This window comes from Onychostruthus taczanowskii, unplaced genomic scaffold (assembly GCF_017590055.1).
Source record: "Onychostruthus taczanowskii isolate IOZ18803 unplaced genomic scaffold, ASM1759005v1 scaffold26, whole genome shotgun sequence".
NCBI classification, from domain to species: Eukaryota; Metazoa; Chordata; class Aves; order Passeriformes; family Passeridae; genus Onychostruthus; species Onychostruthus taczanowskii.
The window spans coordinates 4414455-4433281 of NW_024499906.1; the positions used below are offsets into that span (position 1 = coordinate 4414455).

The following is an 18827-nucleotide window of genomic DNA, read 5'->3' on the forward strand; positions in this document are numbered from 1 at the left end:
TGATAACATTATACCAGTTTGGCAGTCTTTGTCAGTTGTGGTTCTTGGGAAGTGAGAGCTCACCTGACAGTAAAGTGAAAATTCCAGATCACAACTGCAAACTTTAGACTTGTTCTTATTGAGCAATTTGTTTAAGGAAAGCTTTGCTTATTTTAGAAGTAAAAGGTACTAGATTATAATAATGTAGGTTGTTATAAATCGGAGTATGTAGATTCTTTTCTAGCTCACAGACTGATTTTAGCCTAGAAATAACTTACTGTTTTCTTTACAGGAGGAAAAGAACTGTAGATCAAGTTCTCATGCAGTCTAACTTTGAATATTAAACATCTGATACATAAAATACACATAAAATGAATGTAAAAACTTCATTGCCAAACACTTGGCCTTATATTAGATCTGAAATAAAAATCCTGCTATTTTTGAGGGGTTTAAACTCACTACTTGGTGTTAAACTGCTGGAATGTGTGGAAATTGAAGTCTCTTTTCTCTCTATTTTCAGATATCTGCTTATGAGGATTCAGTTGCTGCTCATCTTGCAAAAATTCTCAATTCTGATCAGCATTCAGTTGTCATATCATCTGCCAAGTGAGTCAATCAATTTTATTTACGATGTGGGGGATAAATTTCTTGTGTAACATCATCACCATAATAGCATTCTGTCTAAGCTTGATTTTCTTACGGATGGCCAACTGGCTTGGCTTAATATATCTTGATTTATATCTTTTAGAGTGGATGTTCTTTTCTGCAAAATTTTTAGATGGTACAGTTGTAATAGATGGCTTAATACTAAATTTAAAAAATAATCACACAATATTTATATAAAATGCTGTTAAATCATTCCAAATCGGTGCATGGCTTAAATAAAAAAAACTTACTGTTACTAATGCATAGATGTGATCTATTTCACACTGCATTTCTTCTGGCTATTTTTTGTAAAGCATATGTTTAGAGGACAAACGATTTCACCAGTGTGAAGCAGAGCTTTAGCTTAGGTAGCTTTGTTGTAGCCCTGTCTATATCACTTCAATCAATACTGATCTAGGACATTAATGGGATTTTTTCCCCAAACTGAAACATTTTGAAATGAGAGAAATTTGGCAAATCATAGACATCATCTGAAATCAGAACTGTTCTGTGTATGCCTTCTCTATGAAAAAAATCTTATGTTTTGCAATATGCAAAAGACCAGTCATAGAATTTTTAAAAATACATCTGAATATCATCACATCTTTTTTTGCCTCATAAAAGCAAGTTAACAAAATTTCATTTCTAATCCTATACATAGCACATGTAGAATATTAAACTGCAGGATATTATTAACTCCAGATTCTAAATTGGTTCTGTACTTAGTTAAATCTGTTTAATTTGTCAGAAAAATGTCAACTAAATGAACAGTACTAAGCAATTATCCTCACTTCATTAGTAAGATTGCTGTCTCTCTGAGTGCAGGTAACAAGAACCAAGTATTTTCCTGATTTACACAGTGAAAATTCATTGCAGCTACTGTAGTTTGCACAGATATGGTTCAAAAGCATCAGCTGTGCAATGGGATGTGTGTGGCCATATGCTTTCATCTAAGAAGTGCTTCCTTAAAGCAGTAGATTTTCTCCATGGTTTTTAAGCTCCAACTTTTCACATGAATTTGCATGACTGTGTTTGAAGTTACCAAAGGGAATGCAAGTTTGCAAAGTCCACTCCTAGGGAAGGTGTACAAGCAAGGGAGTGGATAAAATCAGTTATGTTTATTTCAGATAAGAGGCTGAGATACAAAGTATGCCAAGGCTTAAGTGAAAGAGTTTTTGTTTTAAAGCTTATCAGTTTAATTTTGGAAGCTATGGAAAAGAGTGTCATCTGATTTACAAGTATGATCATGGAGTTCAATTTCCAATAAGAATAATTCATAGCAGTGTACATATAATAAATTGCCATAAGAATTTAATATTCAAAACATATATATTTAATTTCATTTGATTTCTTCCCTCTCCTTTTTTTTTTTTTTACCTGAAGAATATTATGTGAAACTGTAAAGGACTTTGTTGCCAAAATAGGGAAGACTTACGAAAAACCAATGGAAAATGCAGAGGAAGCTGATGCCATGGCCATTAAAGTAAGATTATGACTACATTCAGTTTTAAAGTTGTTGGGTTCTTAAAGTTCATAGCTCATGGATATTTAATTTTCACATTGCCCTAGAATGCCCATCTTGGCTTTCATTTTGACCAGTGAGTTCAAAATTCTTCTTTTCTTATTGCATAGACTTAATTATTTCCAAAGCATATTTAAACTCCGAGATTTCTTTAAACTATTTACACTTTCTTTCTTCATAAAGGATAAAGTTCATGGTAGCATACATAGAGATAAAAGGATTTCTTTTTGCATTAGTTATACTTCTAGGGATTAAGTTAGCTACAGGAAAACAATAGGATAATGAAGAGTATGCTGCAAGAATGAAGGGGAGACAGACCACAATGTTAAAAATAGTGGTTTAAGCTGCAAAATACAGAGATCATGTTGCAAAAACATTGGGAAAGAAAACAACAGAAGGATTTGGTATGAGACACAAAATTTACATGAGCTGAAAAGAAAAGAAGAAAACAAAATCCTTGGCAATCCCAGAGTCAGAAAATGTACTTGCTAAGTGGCAATTTGTGGTTCACATTTCCATCCGGTGCACATTTTAGAAAATTAGTTTTTCTTTTTAACTGTTCCAAGGCCAGAGAGTGTTTTCTTTCTCTTAGGTGCAGAAAATCCTTTCTTTTCCTGTGTACCTAGAGAGAATAATTACTTAGTGTTGGGGAGAGGCATTTGACAGTGTCTGAGTCTGGCTTGAGCCACTTGCTCTGTGACAACTCACTTGCTTAAATATACAGCTGTATTGCAGAAAAACCCCCATGTGTCTCAGTCTAACAGCTGATAGATACCTCTCAAAATTGGGGCACTGAAAAACCATGTGTGGGCAAACCTCTGGTGGTTTTCTGTGATGCAAGTCGTTAGGAGAGGAGTAGGATGCAATCCATACAGTTATGGGTCAGGCTGAGTTAAGCATGGAGTATTATTTGAATCTAAGTGGAGGGCTTTGTAATATAATTGATCTAGTCTGGTTTAGTGTCACAGCGTCTGCAAAAAACCCATGCAGACCTACTCATAATCTGATATTCTGAAACGTTGAACCTCTTTGTATTTTACCTAAGAAATTACATAGACACTAAAGACACCTGCAGTTTCATATATAATCTGGTACCATATTTCCTGAATATATTCACATGTTCACTGTTGAATTTTTTTTTTTTTTTTAATGTGTGTGTTTTCCCACTTTGTCTTAGTGCTCAGAGTTAAATGAAAAGCTGGACCTATTGCTCCAGGCTCTTCACACAGAAGCCCAGGCTGCTCCCATTCTCCCAGGCATTGCTCCCCCCATCGTGGAAGAAGAACCAGAGGAGTTCTCAAGTGAAGAATCCTTGTCTGAAAGTAAAGAGCAATTAGCAGAGTGTGTCTCAAAGTCTTCCCAGAAGCTCTTTAAACCCAGGCAACAGTTAATGCTCCGAGCAAACAGCTTGAAGAAGGCTGTGAGGCAGATCATTGAACAAGCAGAAAAAGGTGCACATCAGCAACATTTTGATCCAGACTGGTAGAATAGGATAGGATAATGATGTTTGTTTGCTTCTTTGTCTAACTGGAATAAGTTTTCATTATAAAATTTGATTTCTATATTCTTACATAGATAAAATTATGTGCTTATTACAAGCTGCAAGGAAAAGAAATGCAGCTTGTTTGAATGTTGATGACTCTGCAGGTGTGACTACATCTGTATGTATGTGTGTGCACATATAAAAGTGCATTCCTTTAAATATTAGCCTCCACAAAATGAAAATTTCTGACCGCAAATCTTGATCAGCTGGTAAAGAATTGACTGACTCTTTCGCTGAATTAATGATGGAACTCTTTTGTTGATATTTTAAAACTAAAGCTACCAAAAAAAAAGTGCTTATTTCAGTGTATGTAGTTTTTCTTTAGAATCCTTGAGTCTTTGTCTTTTCTCTTAATAACAGTTGTGGATGAGCAGAATGCTCATAGTGAAGAACAAGTGAACCAGTCTCCAGTAGAATACAGCAAAGAATTGGATGAATCCAAAGAAGAGGAAAAAGAGGAAGATACAAAGGAACTTGAGTCTCCATCAAGTGAGTAAATCAGGAATAAAATATAAATATTCCATCTCCTTATAGTTGTATTAGGAGCATAATTGGTTGCATAATTAAAAATACTAGCATCCTGTTTGGAAACTACTCACAGATTCTAATAGACTTGAATAAATAAAAGGTAAGTGAAAAATTTGGGAAATAATAGATGAACAGTCTTTTGGAATGTATTCACAAAGCTGAGAAGGCACTTGTTGGGAATATAAGTGCCTGAATTTAATCCAGTGTTTACACTCATCTTCCTACATGAACCTGAGCAAGTACTAGAGCCTAGGTGATGGTGGCAATAGCATATCTCAGCTGTAGACTGAGATTCTCAAGCTACGTAGAAATTTTAGGAAAGTTGCATCTTAGCAGTGGAAATTTCAGTCTTTTCCATATTATCAAAATGGACAGTGCTGCCCTGATGGTGAGGCCACAAGATGATCTGTGAGTCATAGAGAAACACTGGTAGCTGGTAGGCATCAAAGCCCATCCTCTAGATACTTGGTGAGCAATTTTCTGGGGCAAAATGAGAGAAGTATTTTGGGATTTGCATCTCCTTTTTTTCACCCTAACCCACACTAAAATCCTCTAAAGTTGTCCTCACAGGGCTCTGCTCTGAAGCTGTTGCCTGTGTCTGTAGCTCCTACTGTGGAAATGAGACATTGGGCTGTTGGGGCTTCTGTTGGCCCAGCATCTCATGTTTTCTCCAGAAACACATCAGGCTTTCTCCAGTGATTGTCTCTTCACTGGTCACTTTTATTTGCTCTTGGTTATGGGAATCACTGCCTTTTGGTTGTCCCTTTTCAATAGTAGCTCATAGAGGATGCTGGCCCTACAGATGACCCAATCCTACTGCCATAACTGTATAATAAAGATATTCAGGTCTAGAAATTTATTGAACTCCTTGTATCTTGATGATATAATTTCTGCATGTGGAATAGTTTGTATTAATGCTGTCACTGGACGATAGATGTTAGGGACAAAGCATGGAACATGAATTCAATTATCTGCGCTGAAACATCAGTTTTACTCATTAGGGCTGTGTTGTTTTTATCAGAGCATTCACAGCAAAAGCTTTTCTTTATTGCAGTTATTCCCATGAGTCTTATCTGTCAAATAAAGAGCAGCTGCTCTGCTGATTTTCCTATTTAGTACAACTGCCTTGTTTGCAAGTGCAGAGAGAACAGACTGTGTGAACAGTGTTGTGAATTTTTCAGTAGTATTATGAAAAATGAATGTTAATTTTGTTCTGAGTATTGTATTTTACCCTCCAAGGATCTTCCTGGTCATTTGATGAAGATAATGTTTTTCCGTATGTTAATACCTTCATCTAAGTATTTAATGACTTGTTAGATATCACTTGCCGTTTTTATTCCTTTTTATTTTTTGACATTAATACAGTGTTTTGTCATGCATCGATACAAATCAATGTGTTGTATTGCTACCATGCAATGTTGTAGCATTTTGTGATAGCTGCTGTGGCTGTTATGCAGGTGTTAAAGGCAGAAGGAGATGGCTTTTAGTCCACTTTTAGTCCATTTAGTCATATAAAACAATTCAGAAAAACTTACCCACTTTTCCCACTTGTCCTGTGTGTAATAATTTCTGTTTGACTTCAGGAAGTCATTCAGAAAGATGTGTCATCTTACTTAGGGATACAAGGAAGTAAAGAATCTGCCATTCCACTTACAGTTCTATGTTAGATTATCATCACTTAAAAAAATCCCCGTGAATGGGCAAATCCTGGCCTGAAGTGATGTGAACACAATGTCTAAACCCTTGTTCTAGTTAATCCTTTTGTCTCTAGATTTTCCCACTCAATATTTTCTTTCCATTAGTGTCTTCGTACAGTACACCCATTACTCTCAGGTGAAGTTATGATTGACGTGACCTGATTTGTATCACTCCTGCCACTGAAAAGGATGCATTCTCTGCTTCCCACCACATTCCTGGGGCTGTTTCCCTGCTTGTCTTCCTGCTAGTCTTACTAATTCTATTTTTGCTGGATTAGTTTTCATATTTTGAGAGGAAAAATCACATTATTTTGAAATTATTTCATTTTTTTGTTCTGAGCTTCTTCAGATGGTGAAGTTTGGTGTTGTGCTAAGCTGAAGTAATTTTAACATGTGAGATAATTTGGAGCAGAGATAGCCAAGAAGTGTCTGTGTGTGACCACCTGTTGTGCGAGTTTTCTACATGCACATGGAGATGCTATAATAAAGCATTTGGTAATACCCAAACTTTTTTCCTTGGGGCACCGATTTCTGGGTATGTCTGATAGGGCTGAATTGCACAAAGATTGATTTCCGCAGGCTGAAGCAGGCACTGGCATACCTCTCCGAGGCTGCATGAAACCAGTTCTGCCAGGAAAGTAAATGACAGCACCCGAGGTCAGCCCTCTGCAAAGCCGATCCTTCTTCGTTGCCTCCAGAGGCAGCCAAAGCATAACTGGCTTCACTGAGCTTCCAGTTACTCTTTGTGAATATCTTCTCTTTCACTTTCATTTTCTTCCCTTTCCTTTTCCTGAGCCTTTGTTACTAATAGCTGCTAAACATTGATATCTGTCAAGGTTTCACTGATCTAACTTCCAAAGAATTTCAGTAAATAAGTTAATTATTTGGGAAGTTGCTGGTTTGTTTGTTTTCTGAGTTTGTCTGTGGAAAAAGATGATGGAAAACTGATGCCCCCCACAATCTCTCTAGATGCAAAAGGCAAAGGTGGACATGACTTTCTCCCTTCCTGCAGTTTTCAGTTTGGCTGTAAATAAAGATGTCAGAGTTTTCTCTGATTTTTTCAGCATCTGATGCAGGCACGGGCCCATTTCAGCTGCTTGAAGAAAATAGTGTAGGTATTGATAAGATAGATATTCTAGCCTACAGGCCATGGAACTACCTATATTAAAATTGTTATAAATAACAACATACTGTCTAATATGTGTATATTTATAAGTAAACATAGATGAAATTTAAGTTTAGATTTAATTATTTCAGTAGTATGTTTATCAGAAACTTACTGCAGTGTTAAATGCTGTTGCATTTTAAGGTGGATATAATACATTTTATGAATATATTTCCATTTAATACATATAATACTTTTGCTGGTAGGTTGAAGTGTAAGTTGGGAACGCATCATGTGGAGTGCCATGCACACTTGCTCATTCTAATTTGTGTTTGTCACTTGATCTGTTTCTGAGTTTTCTTACTGTATTTAGAAGAAAAACTGTGTTATGGGGGGAAAGGACTTTTGTCATGGAGTGGTAACAGATTAAATTAACGCTTCTGATATATTATCAGGGCTGTAAAAATTATATATTGGTAATGTCATATTAGGTCTGATTAGTGTTCTTTTGTTTTTTCTGCACAGCTAAAACTGCACCAAGATCTCCTGACAGACGTACAAGCCGAGGTATCCATTCTCAGACAGGTTCCTTCTCTGCTCCAGCTTTGGCAGCAAGCAAGGAAAACCTCCCAGTACTTAACACGAGGATTATCTGTCCAGGTAAGCTTGCTGTCAAATAATGACTTTTACTTCATGCCCTGAATTCGTTTGAACTGACATACACATCTTTGTGTGGTACTGTATAGGAGAAAATGCATAATAATGTAGAATATTTCTGATCCTTTGGCACAGTTAGCAGAAGTGTGGCATTTGATTCTGAAGGGTGAAAAGTAAAATTCAGGATCATAGAACTGCCGAGTGGTTTGGGGTTGGAAGAAACCTCCAAAGATAGTGCAGCTCTCTGTCATGGGCATTGACATCTTTCACTAGGTCAGGCTGCTCAGAAAAGCATTCAGCCTGACCTTGGACACTTTCAGTGGTGTGGCTTGTACAGCTTCTCTGGGCAACCTCTTCCCATGTCTCACTACCCTCATCCCAAATATTTTCCTCCTTTTGTCCAATCTAAACCTACCCTATTTGAGTTTAAAACCACTGCCCTTTCTCCTGTCACTGCAGGCCCTGATGCAAAGTCTCTCAATCTTTCTTATAAATCTGCTCTATATTTTGAAAGGGCACAATAAATTCTCCCTGGAGCTTTCTCCTCTCCAGGCTGAACATCCCCAGCTCTCTCAGCCTGTCTTCATAGGAGAGGTGCTCCAGCCCTCTGATCATCTTTAGGGCCCTCTGTGGACTTGTTCCAGCAGGTCCACATCCTTCTTATGTTGGGGAGCCCAGAGCTGGATGCAGCACTGCAGGTGGGGTCTCACCAGAGCAGAGCAGAGGGGCAGAATCCCCTCCCTCACCCTGCTGGCTACGCTGCTTTGGATGCAGCTCAGGACACATTTGAGCTTTGTGGGCCACAAGCTGACATTGCCAGGTCACATCCAATTTTTCATCCACCCAAATCCTTCTATCATTTATCCTAATCAATGGATTAGGATGAAGAGGCTGAGGGACAAAGCTCTGTAAAGCTCAACCCTCTGAGTAAGAACTGTCTGTGGATATCCTCTGAAAATGGATAACTGAAACCACACAAAGCTGCCGTGTAAAACAGCTGAAGAAAAAAATCTGTTCTTACCTAAATTCAATTGATAGATGAAAAACTATCTGTTCTGCTCCAAATGGAATTAATACTAGAGAGCACTAGTAAAACTCTGTTTTAATTAACTTTATTAGTATAGCTAAAACACAGAGGAACCAAGCTTATGTTTTTGTTCTTTAGGCAAATTCAAGTAAAAGCTGTTAGTATTTTGCTTTGTTTACATGCATTACAGAGTATTTTGTAGAGTGAAATTGATATTATTCAAAGCAGGCATGTTGAGGCTGTGATCTTTTCACAAATTAAGTTAAACTATGGCTCTGCCAGTTGTAAAAATTGTAAGGATATTCCTTATGTATGCTTCCAAAGGATAGGACAAAAGAAAAATAATAGACAGTTAGGAGATGAAGATTGAACTGAATGAAAAGCTCTAGCAGTCTTTTGGATGTTAGGTCACCCATCTGGTTACTATACCAGCCAGTGAGTGTTGGCCTGAAACCCTAAATTTTCTTTGTTTTTTTCTTTCTCCATGGTGGTACCTGAGAGAGCCACCACAATGCAGCATAGCTGCCTTTCTGCTTAAGAGAACCAGAGACCTGATAAGATAATTAGTTTTGGTAAAAATTGAGATAGAATCACAATCTTTCCCTGTACAGATTTAATGAATTTTGTTTCTCAGTATGTGGTTTATATTATATGTTTGTCTATTTATCAAATACAATTTTTTTATTTTATTATTTTCTTTCTGTTTTGTTTTGTTGTTTTTTTATTTTTTTTCTTTTTTTAATCAGGTTTAAGGGCTGGTCTAGCTGCTTCCATTGCAGGAAGTTCAATTATTAGCAAAATGTTGCTAGCAAACATCGATCCATTTGGTGCTACGCCGTTTATTGACCCGGATCCAGATTCCTTGTAAGAAATATTTTTTTTCTAAATGTACTATTTTGCTTCCCCTAAGGGCATCCTTCTCACATTTTTGTAGTCTCTTATTTTTTTGCATTATGAAGTTCTTGTTTGCCATCATTTGGCAGTAGACCTCATTGTCGGAAAACAAGCTGGATTGTACTGGGTTAGTTGTGAGCCATGCAAATTTTTTTGCAGCAGCTGAAAATAAGGTGAGACATTTGCTCATTTATCCCTTGCTCAGCTGGAGGAGGAGGACAGTAATATTTCAGAGCTGGGTTTTTCAGCCCAAACCAGTTTACTTAGGGAGATTCAGAGGAAAGATCTCTTGAAGTATCTTAGTTCATATTCTGTTCTGTGACCAATCACAGTTTTGGTCAAAGATGTTTGCATGTCCAGGTTCTGTACAAATGTACACCTGATTTTCTCTTTTCCTCTAACAGGGAGGGATATTCAGAAAAATGTGTCATGAACAACTACTTTGGAATTGGGTTAGATGCAAAAATTTCACTAGAATTTAATAACAAGCGAGAAGAGCACCCTGAAAAATGCAGGTAATATAATTACTCTGTCAGTTACAGAGTCAGGATATTTCCATTCTTTTTTTTTTCTTACCTCTTTATATGAATTCATTAATTTTTTTCTTCAAATACAAGACACAATATTGTGTGTATGTCAATATGTGAATCTTGTTTTGCCTGCTTTCAGAAGTCGGACGAAAAACATGATGTGGTATGGAGTTCTTGGCACAAAAGAGCTATTGCAGAGAACTTACAAGAACTTAGAACAAAAAGTTCAACTTGAGGTAAATTTTATTTATGGAGAGAGTTGCTGGCACAATGTGTAGTGAAGAATTAGTGCTTATTTTTGAAACCTGTTATCCTTCTTACATCAACCCAAGCTGACCTCAAAGGCACTGTGTAAAGATGTGCTATGTAAAAGTTGGTCCTCCAAGTCACGTTTTTGAGTAAAATGTCAGTACTTTAAGATCACAAAATACCCAATATTATGTTTCTTGTAATTACTGGGTTGAGAAAAGAGAATAAAGTATGTAGGTAGGATATATTTCTTAATGTTTACTGTATCAAAAGACAGACCAGGTTTTAATGGCAACCACAGAAATGACCATAAAATAAAGAGAAGAGATAAGGAGTCTTGATCTCAGGTTCAGTTTAAAGTATATGGGAGCTACACATGTAGGAAGAGCATGTAAATAGTAAAAAATTCCTGACAAAAGGGAGGAGATTCTGAATATGCATCTCAAGAAGCCCAGCTACAGCAGAAGAGACTTTCTCTAATATTCCCATTAAAAAAGCAAGATATTATCTAAGCAACAACAAATTCCATGTCTAAACATAGTTCTCATTTGGCTTTTAAGTTCTAATATTAAGTCTTCCACATGGTACTGGAAACTTAAAGGAGATAGAAATGATTCCCAAATGCAGAAAAAGACTACAGGATGTTTACTGTTCTTTTCACCCAAAGAATATCTGAGGTGGATTTTGACAGAGAACATATATAATTTCTCTTTTTATTTCATGCTAACTATTTCATATGGAACTTTATGATATTTATATGAGGGTAACTTTTTAAGTTGAAAAAATAATTTTAGGTTATTGGAGCTCTTTCTCACTCTGAGATTTAGAAGGATTTTGTCTGGTAGTGGCAGATTGCTGTTAGCTAAAGATTGAGTAATTATCAAGGAATTATGCAGTAGTTAGCAAATATAATGCCAGGAGAGAACGTTATGTATACTGCAGATAGAATTCTAATTTAAGGATCTTTTGAACTGGATTCAAATAAGATTCAATAATACTGCTGACCTTTCCATAATTTTTTAAATATTCCTGTAAGTAAGTCAGCAAGTAAAAATTTCACATTTACTGTTGTCTTGTGTATTATTGGATATATTATGTCTGCATATTCAGGCACTAGAGGCAGACTTCTACTGTAATACAAATGGCTGTGCAGCATCTATTAATATCACACCATATTTTGGATACTGACACATCTTGATTAAAATGTTACATTCTGTCTTGTTGCTAAGATTAAATCACAAAAAGAGAGCACTAAGCACATTCTGGAAATAATTTGCATCTCTTTCCCCTCCTGATAAAGATGCTACAGATTTTGTCCTTATTTCTTTAGATGTTAATTTGTATAATTTTAAGATCCTTCTGTGGACTGGTAGTGTGCAGTCATCTAGCAATCTTCATTAAAGGCAGCTTGACCGGCAACTTCATGGTCCATAAAGTGACACCTGGGTATATCTTGCTTCAATTCCATGCCTGTGGCACTGCTGCAGGACTGCACTTTTGACTCCCAGTGGAATGATTTGAGATCATTGGGCTTCCCCCTGCAGGCAGTTGTACTGCTGTAAGTCAAGAGTGATTTCACTGATGTCTGTAAACTTACTCTTGGCCAAAAGTGAGATTGATGCCATCCCGTGATCGTGTTGAGCAGGACATGGAGTTTCTTATCTGTTTTGGGAGATAAAGCAGTAAGAAGGAAGGACTGGATGGTCAGAAATAAGAGTGATCTCTTACCTGCAAAATCAACATCTACAGCCACGGTGGCACCTGTGGGGTCAGTCCTAGATTTGTCTGCGCTTTCGGGAGGAGAGTGAAGTTATTTTTACAGGAAGTCAACAATACATGCAAACGCTTACAGTTAACCACATGTTTGTGGCTATGCCAGAAATATTCTTGGATATTCTTGACACCCACCCCCCCTGCCCCTGGCTTAAATAGATTTGACTAAATAAAAAGTCACAATTGCAATTTTGGAAATGCTGGTATAGGATGGAAAACTAGTTCCCAAATGTATAAATGAATCTTTTTGTAATGTCCTTGGCAATCTTACTGTGTGCATTCAAGGAGATTTGTTTTCTTACTGCAAAAAGATTTTTAATCTTTGGTGGACAGACTATGGTTGTAGCCATGATATTATGAAAAATCCTTTGCTGGGATTTTTCCTCTCCTGAGAAGCTGAGGAGCCTCAGGAGAGAAATGTAAACAATTACTATCTGCTGCTGTGGAATGCAACAGGTGCATCCATGATTGGTCCATGTGGATTGTTTTCCATTGACGACCAATCACAGCCACCTGTGCCAAGGCTGTTAGCAGTCACAGGATTTTGTTAATTCTATTCTATTCTATTCTGTTCTTGTTGTAGCCTTCTGATCTCTCTGTTCTTTTAGTATAGTCTTAATGTAGTATTTTAATATAATATTTAACATAATAAATCAGCCTTCTGAAATGGAGTCAAGCCTCGTGTCTCCACACACAGAGAGTCCTCAACATATGGTCAAAGTGCATGAGAAATTTCATAAGGGATGTGAAAATGTTTCTTTCAAGACTCATGGAACACCACTGCTGTAGATACTACAGCATATAGATCTACATATTTTTCACCTCTGCAAAAGTCAGTGCTAATATTGGAAAGAAGGGGTTTGTTTTAGAGGTTCTTCATTGCATGGAGGCAGTCGTCTTGTACCAGACTTCTTAATGACTCTGTCCTCCCCTGCCAGCTCTGAAGCTTCATGTGCTAAAAATTACTCTTTACTGATTACTTTTATTGTATTATTTATGTACTGAAGGAGCTTTTATCCCTTACAGTGTGATGGACAGTACATCCCCCTTCCAAGCCTGCAGGGCATAGCTGTGCTAAACATTCCCAGCTATGCTGGTGGGACTAATTTCTGGGGTGGAACCAAAGAAGATGATGTAAGTAGCATTAAAGAGACTTAACCTTCTGGGCAAAACCAGCAATAAATATAATGAACTGCTCTTCTCACTTGATTTTAATAGTAGTAGCATATAGTTTGGATAACAACTCTTATTTGAGGAGGAGTTTCAGTTCAAACTGTATTGTCGTGTTGGTTTTTTAATTGAAAACATGATTTTCTACTGTCCATTGTCTTCTCTCATGTCTGTTCCAGCAAAATGTTCATAATAAAGCATAATAATTTTGGTTTTTAAATAGCTCTATGAGTATTTTTAGAAATTAATTTTATAAAGAGAGGCACAAGTAATTTCTCTCTATATTGTTTTACAGATGCCTGTAAATAAAGTTTCTCAAAGCATAGATTCTTCAGTTTGCTATAGTCTGACAAGCAGCAAGGTAGACAGGATAATCAGTCAAAGATTTTACCTTCATTTTCCTCCTGTTCTTCAAACAGCTTTGCTGTGGGGGATGGTGATTCAGAAAGTGAATACTGATGCATTTAGTGACTGATAATTTAGTAGGGGTAGTAAACTGGTTTTTGAATATTATTTTAAATGAACTTTTAAAATACTTTAAGGTAACTTTTTCCCCTTCTTTCATTCAACTCCTAAGAAACATTTCACCACATGGATCCCTACATGCCTTAAAACCTGGAACAGTGTTACTGCCCCTACCCACTTCACTCACAGCTCACCAACTGTAATTACTAGCAGATTATCCTAATCTGCATGTCCTGATTTAGTGTGTGATGTCTGAATCACCTAAAACTGTACTTGCAAACTGGCTTGTGATTTTGATGTAGAAAATCCAGGACTCTTTTGCCAAAAAGTTTTATGTTTCTTGTGAGTTTTTATCCTTTCGTTTTTTAATGCATACATACAAACATACCTATATATAACATATGTAATTTAATATAACATCTATTATATATAATTTCATGTTTATATTATATAATACATATGTGTATATATATAAGTTTTATATATGTGTGTGTATATATACACATATGTAAAAGTGAAAAAAGAAATTTAGACATGTTGTAGTGTCCTTTTCTTATTTTGGTATATGTCAGAGGATGGAAATTCTGTTTATATTTGGCAATGGATATCTAAAGCTTTTATATATAGTCCATGTTCATAGTCAGAACTTGAAAGCTGCTCTAACATCTACTCAGCCCCTGTTCAGGAGGGTTATTTTCTCCCTGGACTGCTTCAGTGAGAGAGAAGATTTGCCCCAGCTTTCATACTGGTATACAGCAAATGTGTGTGTCCTGGTGCAGTTTTACTGATATTATTAGTCTTCTAGTGAGCAGATGTGCCAGCAGAGTGACATGTTTGTTCTGACCAAAGTTAGGAGCATAATTCATTGCTTTAGTGCAGTCTTGAATGACTCTTCATCAAGAGGTGGTGGTGGTGGTGGTGGTGGTGGTCTGAAGTGCTGCTGGTTCTGCTTGTCTGGACAAATGAAAGATGTTGCCTTGACAGCTCTGATTATTGCTGAAACATTAGCAGTGAGGCAAGCAGGGCATCTGCACCCTGACTGGCTGGAGCACGGCATGTAATTTTGGCGTCCAGAAGACAGGCTGGAAACCTGACCTGCAACAGGAAAGGAGTCAGTTTGAATGCTGATCCACACAGATTGGTTTGCCTTTAAAAGAAAAAAAAAAGAGAAAAAAGATATTGGTTTTCAGTATAGATATTACTGGTGGAGAGACACAGCAGAAGACTTGGTTGAGTTTTTCCTGTCCTTTTGCTGAAATGGCAACACAAAATAATTGAAATGTTACAACTACTTTTTCTTAGCACAGGCCAGAACTAGCCCTGTAAATGTCAGTTACTGGATCAGGAGCTCTCCACACTTTTTATCACGGAACAGCAGAATCACCATCTTGGTTCTTTTCAAGATGTTCATATGTGAAAAATGGAAAAAAAATCCATGGAAACTGGAAAAAAAATCAAATGGAGAAACTGTGATTTTCTCCACTCTGGTCTCAGGTGTTACTGATACAGCTTACTCTGCCTAAGGTGCCAACTGAGGAAGCCCAAGTACTGCTCACAGGGTGATCTCCCTACCTATTAAACTCTTACTGGAGTGATTCCTCCTGCTGGTTTTTCTCTCTCATTGCTCCCTATTGCATATCAAGATGAAATGGCCAAGCTCCAAGTGACCTTAGCATGGTAGCACCTGGGAGACCCAGCTGCAGTCCAGCCCAAGATGTGCCCTGAGGCTGCATTGCCCAGCAGCACAGCAGGTGGTGAGACTTCCTGTGCTTTGTGAGAGCCTGTGGAAATTCAGCACCTCGGCTGCACAGGAGGACCTCTGTTCCATACAGAAGTCGTTTTCTTGTTTACAGTGAATAATTATAGACAGCACAAACAAGATTGTCTTCAGTGTCAAAGCTCTGTTAAACAAACCAGTGCACGGACTCAGATGTTCGTTTCCAGAGAATTCAGAATATAAAGATAAGCACTTCTGAAAAGAAAAGGAAAGCATTCATTTCTCTTACCTTCTCCCACCTTCAAGATACCTCTTAGGTATTGAGTACATTACCCAATAAGAGATTTTAATTGGCCTTTCATCTTACCTTGAAAAACATTTTTAATCTGTGTTCTGAAACATGCCATCTTTCCTATATAAGGATATGCCTTGTCATCCAGATATTTCAAATGGTATCAGCATTGCTGTTTTGAATGATATTTGCCTCTTGTCTGTGGTATCTTACTCCTATGACTGGAGAAACGGTATAGTTATTCTACAGTAAAGAATTTAGAGCATTTAAATGTTGAAAACAAATCTGTAAATGAATCTGTGTTTCATAGCAATCTAAGCACTGGATTTGCAATCAAAAATGGAATACTTTCTTTTCCTCACAGATATTTGGAGCTCCATCATTTGATGATAAAATCTTGGAGGTTGTTGCTGTATTTGGAAGCATGCAGATGGCAGTGTCCAGAGTCATCAAACTGCAGCACCACAGGATAGCTCAGGTTTGTTGCTTACTTGCAAGCATGCAGGATGGTTGGCAGCAGTTTGGGATTCTGGCAAGTAGTGGGACTCTCGACGACCACCACCCTATACATTAATAAAGCACTGACATTGTTTTGCTTTTAGCGGGTAACAAATTGTCTTCAATGATGAATGAAGTATAGGAGAGCTTAATTCCTGAGACAGCTCTGGAGAGAAGCCACAGCTCCTCATAATCAACAGATTACAGATGGCCTGTCAGTCTCACTGGTATTTATTGCCCTGTGAAATAACGTGTTTGTTCTTTTTGTTCTTTTCCAGTGTCGGTCAGTAAAGATCACCATACTTGGTGATGAAGGGGTTCCAGTGCAAGTCGATGGAGAGGCATGGATCCAGCCCCCGGGAGTTATTAAGATCATACATAAAAACAGAGCTCAGATGCTAACACGAGACAGAGTACGTTGCAGAAAGAGCTGCCATTGCTAACACTGGTTTCTGTAATAATTTGTTTCAGTTATAACGTGAACAATACAGTACTTATAAAAATATTTTATAACTATTTACGTAATTGATACAGTTACTTACAGTGATATAATTTCTATAATGAGTCGGATAGAGAATTAATTTTTTGTATGAGTGGCAAAGTTTTGTTAACTTTCATTTGTTTTATTAGTGCTAATCCTATATTCTTACTAATATATAGTACGAATGGTCAACATTTTATCTATTCCTCCCTCCCTCCCCTTCTACTGCTTCTTTCTTTTTCTCTAGGTGTGTTATATCAGTCACGTACTGGAAATTGTAGCACACTTGCATAAATAGCAAAGTTCTATACTGTCCATTTTCCAGAACAACTTTCTGCAGATTTCTCTCTCTGTCCTACCCGTCCTCCCTCTCACTCATGAGCCAGTCTCAGAGAGAAGAGACACAAGTACAGCCTAGTCACAAAACCACTGGAGAGTTCATGCTTGTCTAGGATAATTGTGTGAAAGGTACAACTGCCCCTCAGTTCTCCATCCACTAGCTGGATCCTATTTAGGGTGGAGTTCAGATGGAATTTGAACTCTATTTTAGTAAATTTGTTTTTTTCTTCACCATTTTTAATATTTGAATTCTGTATCAGAATAACATTTGAATTTCTATCATGATATCCACACAAAAGGTGCTTGTGTTAGAGAATCATGAAATTCTAAAATTATTTAGGTTGAAAAACACCTCTGAGGTCATTGAGTCCAACCATTATTACTGTCTTAGTGTTCTTATTGGTTTGGAAGACACATTTTGAAGACTATGAGGAGGAGACAGAGAACAAGTTTTCAGAAGTGGCTTACTTGCTGTACTAAGTTTTAAATACTTTAGATGTAAAATTATTATTTAATCAGGTAGTGTTATTTATATAAAATTAAATCAAGCACCTGTTTATTCGTTAAGTCAATTTTAACTAAAATAATATGTAATTTAAATTTATGTAAAATGTAAAATTAAAGTTTTTAATGAGTAAGAATACTCCCAAGTGCTGTCAATTGAATGTATATTTCATCTTGATTAGGCCTTTGAAAACACCCTGAAGTCTTGGGAGGACAAACAGAAGTATGATTCCTGCAAACCTGTCATTCGATCTCCCTTGTACCCTCAGCAAGCTGTTGAGTTGGCTACAGAAGAAGAAGTTGCACAGATCCAGTTGTGCTCACAAGCTGCAGAAGAACTTATTACCAGGTACAGTAAAATTAATAAGTTGGATTGGCAACCTAGACACCAAGGCTAAATCATTAATGCAAATTCATACAGAGACTTAGAAGAATACATTTTCCCTGGTTTTTGATTAAAGTTTTGTTGCCACTATATCAATTGTTTTTTTCTAATTTAAAAATTTTATCTTAAGGCTCAACTTCTTTTTGTGTGCTTTTCCTATGTATTTTAAAACATTTAATTTATGTGATTTTGTGTTGCTTTTTGTTTTTTTTCTTGTAAAAACCAACTTTCTGAAGTAGTAACTGAAATGGAAAACTGTAAAACTTCTTTGCAAAAATTAAAGCTTCTCTTTTCATGACAAAGCAAAAATATAATTGGGAATTAGTGGAAAAAAACCTTTAGAAGTCAACTCTAGAAGTCAGCAGGATGGACATTTCAGTCACTCATATAGGCTGAGATAGATAAAAACTTTTTTTAAAAATCAGAACATTTTATAAAGCTGCTATTCATTTTATCATAAATATTATCTTTAGCATCAAAATCACCAGTAATATAAGAAAGGAAGGGCTACATACTCTCCTTATACTGCAGTCATAGACAAATAATTTAGTTTATCAATTACCCAAGGTAAAGTTTAGCTAAGACATCTTAAAAACATTACTGTTCTAGAGATAGTCTGGAGGTTGTAGTTGCAATTGGATCTCCCATAATCTTAAATGACTGCAGCCAATTTTCATGTCACATCTAAAGGATATGCCTTGTGAAATAGGTGTAAGGCCTTTTAAGATAATTTCAGTTAAGTTATTGCAATGTGCTAGAGTTTTCCTCTGTAGTTTACTTGAATTAAAAGGACCAACATTTTTTGGTCCATTTCTTTGTATAGTATT

General features: G+C 36.7%; 1 protein-coding gene across 4 annotated transcripts in view; it reads left to right on the forward strand.

The window, feature by feature from the left end:
- Positions 1 to 18827, forward strand: part of DGKH (diacylglycerol kinase eta) — a 159463-nt gene that overhangs the window by 116352 nt on the left and 24284 nt on the right. For all 4 annotated transcript variants that reach the window (XM_041407298.1, XM_041407299.1, XM_041407300.1 and 1 more), the window contains 12 exons: positions 500 to 585; positions 2008 to 2107; positions 3324 to 3597; positions 4050 to 4178; positions 7545 to 7679; positions 9450 to 9567; positions 10002 to 10112; positions 10267 to 10363; positions 13176 to 13283; positions 16158 to 16271; positions 16570 to 16704; positions 17798 to 17964. In XM_041407298.1, coding sequence (XP_041263232.1) covers positions 500 to 585; positions 2008 to 2107; positions 3324 to 3597; positions 4050 to 4178; positions 7545 to 7679; positions 9450 to 9567; positions 10002 to 10112; positions 10267 to 10363; positions 13176 to 13283; positions 16158 to 16271; positions 16570 to 16704; positions 17798 to 17964 — 1574 coding nt within the window. The remainder of the gene's footprint in view (positions 1 to 499; positions 586 to 2007; positions 2108 to 3323; positions 3598 to 4049; positions 4179 to 7544; positions 7680 to 9449; positions 9568 to 10001; positions 10113 to 10266; positions 10364 to 13175; positions 13284 to 16157; positions 16272 to 16569; positions 16705 to 17797; positions 17965 to 18827) is intronic.